Source organism: Alosa alosa, chromosome 20 (assembly GCF_017589495.1).
Source record: "Alosa alosa isolate M-15738 ecotype Scorff River chromosome 20, AALO_Geno_1.1, whole genome shotgun sequence".
NCBI classification, from domain to species: Eukaryota; Metazoa; Chordata; class Actinopteri; order Clupeiformes; family Clupeidae; genus Alosa; species Alosa alosa.
The window spans coordinates 8,060,303-8,065,302 of NC_063208.1; the positions used below are offsets into that span (position 1 = coordinate 8,060,303).

At 43.7% G+C, this 5,000-nt stretch overlaps 1 protein-coding gene across 1 annotated transcript in view; it reads left to right on the forward strand.

Moving 5' to 3' along the window:
- The first annotated feature begins 3,350 nt into the window (after positions 1 to 3,350).
- efna1a (ephrin-A1a) overlaps positions 3,351 to 5,000 on the forward strand; it is a 17,726-nt gene continuing 16,076 nt past the window's right edge. The window contains exon 1 of the mRNA XM_048229925.1: positions 3,351 to 3,632. Coding sequence (XP_048085882.1) covers positions 3,535 to 3,632 — 98 coding nt within the window. The 5' untranslated portion in view covers positions 3,351 to 3,534. The remainder of the gene's footprint in view (positions 3,633 to 5,000) is intronic.

Sequence of the window (5,000 nt, forward strand, 5' to 3'; positions counted from 1 at the left end):
CCTCCGCACATCATTCCCCTCCTGTCCACCACTTTCTATAGACCCTTTCAACAAGGTAAACAAAAACAATGCTTGAACATTCTATTTGGGCCCCAATCTACTTCCTCTGCATTAAGATAACATATGGAATGTTAAAACGGAAGCCTTGTGGGGCCAACTATGATGCTGATAATGGAACTCTCTTGAAAGGGTCTATTCACTTCCCCTGCTGTTGTCCCCACACCACAGTCATGTAACTCCAGAAGCGTTCACCTGACCTGTAATCATCTCTCTTTCTCTCTCTCTCTCTCTCTCTCTCTCTCTCCATAAGGAGACACATACGATCCCTGAGAAAACATCTTGCAAAGTTTGTCTGTGGCCAGAACAAGCACAAAAGAGACACGAGACTTCACACAACTTGGACCAGCACAGCAGAAATCAGAACCAGAAGAAGCCCCAGGCCACATATCTCTTTTTCCACACAGCGCAGTTTGGATTCGGAACAAACTTTCCGCTCACTGAGGGGAGACGAAGGGTGAGAATCTAGACATTAGATGCTTAAAGGGACGATAGGGGTCTTGCATGGAAGTGCTGCACCCTGTCACATTACAACCTGGACAACCTACAGATCCGGTGGTTTGCCCCAAAGCTTTGGACTTCCAGGCCATGGGGAGACAGGAGAAAATGTCTTGTGAGAGTTGAGGGGCTTGAGTGTGTATCAGACCCATAGACTGTATATATAGAACTGGACAGTGTAGCTGAATTCAGCAGTGTTCTATGGAATTGAAGCCGCCGTTCTATATAGATAGTCTATGATCAGACCTGACCTATCAGGTCAGCCGATGCTAACAGGTACGATAGGGGATCTTGAGTGGAAGTGCTGTACACTATTCGCATTACGGCAGCGTTCCAGGAAGGCTAATTAAGAAACGTTCTGCTAATCATTGCCAGCTCGTTGACACGTCGGCTAATGTGCATTATGCAAAACGCCAACCACTGTGCAACTGGACGCCTCATTGTGACAATCGCCCGGCCCCAGGATGGGCAGGAGGAGATGATTAAGCAGTGCTTAAGGAGGCTGGACTTACCTCACACATCACTGAGGGCACGTCCTTCTGCTCTGCTTCCTGTGATGTAAGTGTAAGTGTGACTGTCTGTGATGTGAGCGTGAGTGTGTCTGTGTAAGTTTGATTGTCTGTGATGTAAGCGTGAGTGTGTCTGTCTAAGTTTGATTGTCTGTGATGTAAGTGTGCGTGAGTGTGGGTACCTGATCCCACCCTTATGCAAGAGATGGTAACAATAATACAATGCTGTGGGGTTTTTTTATAATCAAATAACGGAGTAGAAGAGCCTGCTCCACTTCCTTGTAAAAAAAGAACACCCTTGGGGTTCCTGCTTAGAACACCCTTGGGGTTCCTGCTTAAAGTGCAACTTGTTCTCAGCAGGAAGTGTCCGAGTGTGAATAACTGAACAGCTATACATTAGACAAACTATGGATGAAATGAAGTGTGGCACAAGCCAGGTCAACTGGTAGGGCGAGATACTGGCAATATCAAGGCTGTGGTCATACTATTGCTACCTATCTGTACCGCATTGCACACTGATTTATTTCTCATACAATAGTCAAAACTGGGAGAGCTGTCTAACACACTGTAATCTGTGTGTGTTGTTTTTTTAACACATAGTTGTGTCCAGATAGGGACAACACATTAGTTTTAAGAGTACTGGTGACAATTCAACAAGTTCTTATACACTGAAAAGCAGTGAGACCAGTGAACCATCAGCCTGTTAACAGTTTTAATGTTACAGTGTAAAGGGGACATGTGGAAGAGGAGAATATAGAGGGGCACTGGAGAGGAAACAACCTGAAAGGAGACAGAGGATGAGACATTGCAAGAGGATGCTGACGGATAAGAGGAAGGGGAAGAGCCAGGAAGGAAAAGAACAAGAAAGAAAGGGTGAGAATGAGAAGGAAACAAAGAAAAACAACAACAGAGCAGAACAAGCCACAAATATGGATGAAGCTGACAAGTCTACCTGACCAATGGAGACCTGCTACCACCAGAGAACACAGCTTACAGAACTACAACCTTATCTTGAACGTAATAATAGTTAGGATTTCAGATATAACATCCGGAATATATGCGGTGGTTTGTCAAACGGAGGTCCTACCCTTAGGGTAATTCAAATATGATGTTAACCTGCGGACCTTACACTGACCTTATACGAACCATGTGTGAGCGACATATAGGCTACGTACATTACAGAATCTCCGTGTGGTTGGCGAGATATGACGCAGAATATACCTTCATTAACGCAGATATAAACCTTGATTAACATGCTTCAGGAGGACTTTAAATAGATAAGATAACGTTTGATCATAGAAACACAAAGATAGCCTAACTGTTGGAACCCCAATCGTCGTTTTGCTTCGGATGTGGGTGCTCTGGAGGTGCAGGATAATAGACGAGAGGCCGTGGTCGCTGTGCCATGATCAGAAGCGAGTGCTCGCCGAACTTAAAAACCTCTGCCGGTAGCCTACAACTTTCTCTTGTTCTAAATCCAATTAGCCTTTGCAGACAGAGGACTTTTGTGTGTAGGCTACACGTCTGTGAACGTTTGTTTCAAAGCTTGAAATCACATCAAACTAACTTTACATTCCTGGCAATTCTAACAGCTTTCTGTTATCGACATTGTTTTACACGGTCACTTTGCATATGAAACGTAGCTTAACCAACGGCAGATTTGGATCATGTTATTTGATAGGAGTTGGAGCTTTGTGTACGAACGGCACTCCTGCTGCGCAATGCAATTAATTAAGCTGCACTAAACTCAACTAACCAAGTCTCGACAAGTTTGACAGCTTTTCCATTAAGATTATTTGATGTTCCAAGATTTTAGCTCTGATTTTCAACGCCTTAGTTTTGATGATTGAGAAAAGGTGAGGGTAAAAAAGGTGTCTGGAAGGGGATCTGAAATCGCCTCAATAGCGTTTGAGTCTTTCTTAACGTGTGGACATTTCAAGAGGACGCATTGCCTGTTATATCATAGAGCACTTTATAAGAGTCAATAGTTTAGTCGATCGAATTTGATGGTGTTGGCGGGTGAAAATGGTTTTTAGGAATGAACCGCTGCCACCCGATGAAAATGACGTTTACATCTTCAATAGAAATAGTTTCAACTCAATATCTTCGAGCCCATCTGCATTCAACTCAAACTCTAGAGGGCGTGCGTTTCATATCGCACACATAGGCGATGTAGGCTGCTCCTCAACCATTGGCTTACACAGCCTCGGAGGGGCGTGGTTACCCAAACTGGTCTTGGGACAAAATCAAAAAGCGCTCCTGGTCCTTCTCATTCAGGACCGTCGAACTCAACACGGAAAACCATACATTGCTTTATCATTTCTTTATTTGATATAGCTTAATTGCAGTATTTGTTTCTTTCACTGAATGCAAATCTAAAGCTTGTTGCAGCACTAAGGACCTCTACAAAGACCTTTAGCTTTTTATTTTGATTTTTGTTTGCTGCTGTAACTCGCCTGGATCTTGCAGAATGGATTTGCTTTGGCTTTTGTGCGTCGGGATGAGTCTATGCGCGTGGGTCTCCAATGCCGAGAGACACAGCGTATTTTGGAACAGTACCAATTCAAAGTAAGCCCTCTTCAGTTGTTTATTTGTGTTATGTTTTCCGTGTTCCTATTTGTTTGTTCTAGTTACAATTGTCTCATACAACTTTCCTTATTATCATCGCTTATCGTCATCTGCCAAAAACATATTTAGACACACTGAAATTAAAGCAAACTAATGCGTATGGTGTGCCCGATGGTAAGTGTCTATGCATTTAGCTGGCACTTAGCGATCGAATTTGCTATTCTCTCAGAGAATGCGATGCTTTGCATCTTAACTTGCAGTTGCAGAGTGAAACGACCTGATTGGAAATCAGATCTGGTGAGGGTGGGCCACCACCGCTGTGCTGCGTTCTCATGTTAATGTCCCTCGATCACAGACAGAGATAGAATCGCTGATGTCCACCTCTGCCTTTTTTTTGTGGTGGTTACCTGTGGGGGAGAGGTGGATAACTCATAATCGTTACATAATCCGGTCAGACAATTCCGTGTCACAGACTGTTTACTCGCATTTAGGGAAGTCATCCCATTACCTCTGGTTATTCAATGGCCTTCGCTAAAGAGATAAGAGGTGTTTCCATGCATTCTGAAAGCATTTGGCAGGCTACTCTTCCCCCGTAACTTTGTCCCAAGGCTGATTAGACTATACTAGAATAACACGATTATTTTTCACACATTTTAAAAGTGTCGTATTAACGTCATTCATTTCTGCGCTTCGTGAAAGAGTTCGTATCCAGATAAGAACCAGTCGTTGATTTCTTTGGGTATACGCAGTGGAATATTTCAGTGCTTAGTTAAAGGCGTGAGTCAAGTAGCGTGTTGAAATAATCTGTCAAGTGTTGAGCAAGTTTCCTGTGTGTGTTGTCTTCGCTGGAACATCTCCATTGTTTGATTTGATATTAGGCTAGTTTGTGTTAGAATTGTGCAACAGTACCCGTATTTTAGGTGATTAATTGAGGGATTGAGTAAGTAACCCAAACTCTGGCCAAGAGGTTAGGAGAAGGTGGTGAGATGGATCGGCTGGACTGCTCTACAGAAACGCGAGCCGAGTCCACGGGTCAGAAGGCCAAGCTAGATGAATTGCAGTTCAGAGTTAAAGTTGGAGACGATGACGGTTGTGAAGGGATATGAGAAAAAGGTAGAGCCTACACTGTGTGTGTGTGTCTGTCTGTCTGTCTGTCTCTGTTTCTCTGTCTGTGTATGTACCCAGTACCCTCAATCAGTCACTGACAGAAAGACTCACTTAATCATGCAAACTTCCATCACTTCCAGTGACATGAACACATACCAATCAATCACTGTGTGTACGGTCACATGCCTTGTTCTCTTTCTCTCTCCCTGACACACACACACACACACACACACACACACTGCAAACACAACCAATCAATTA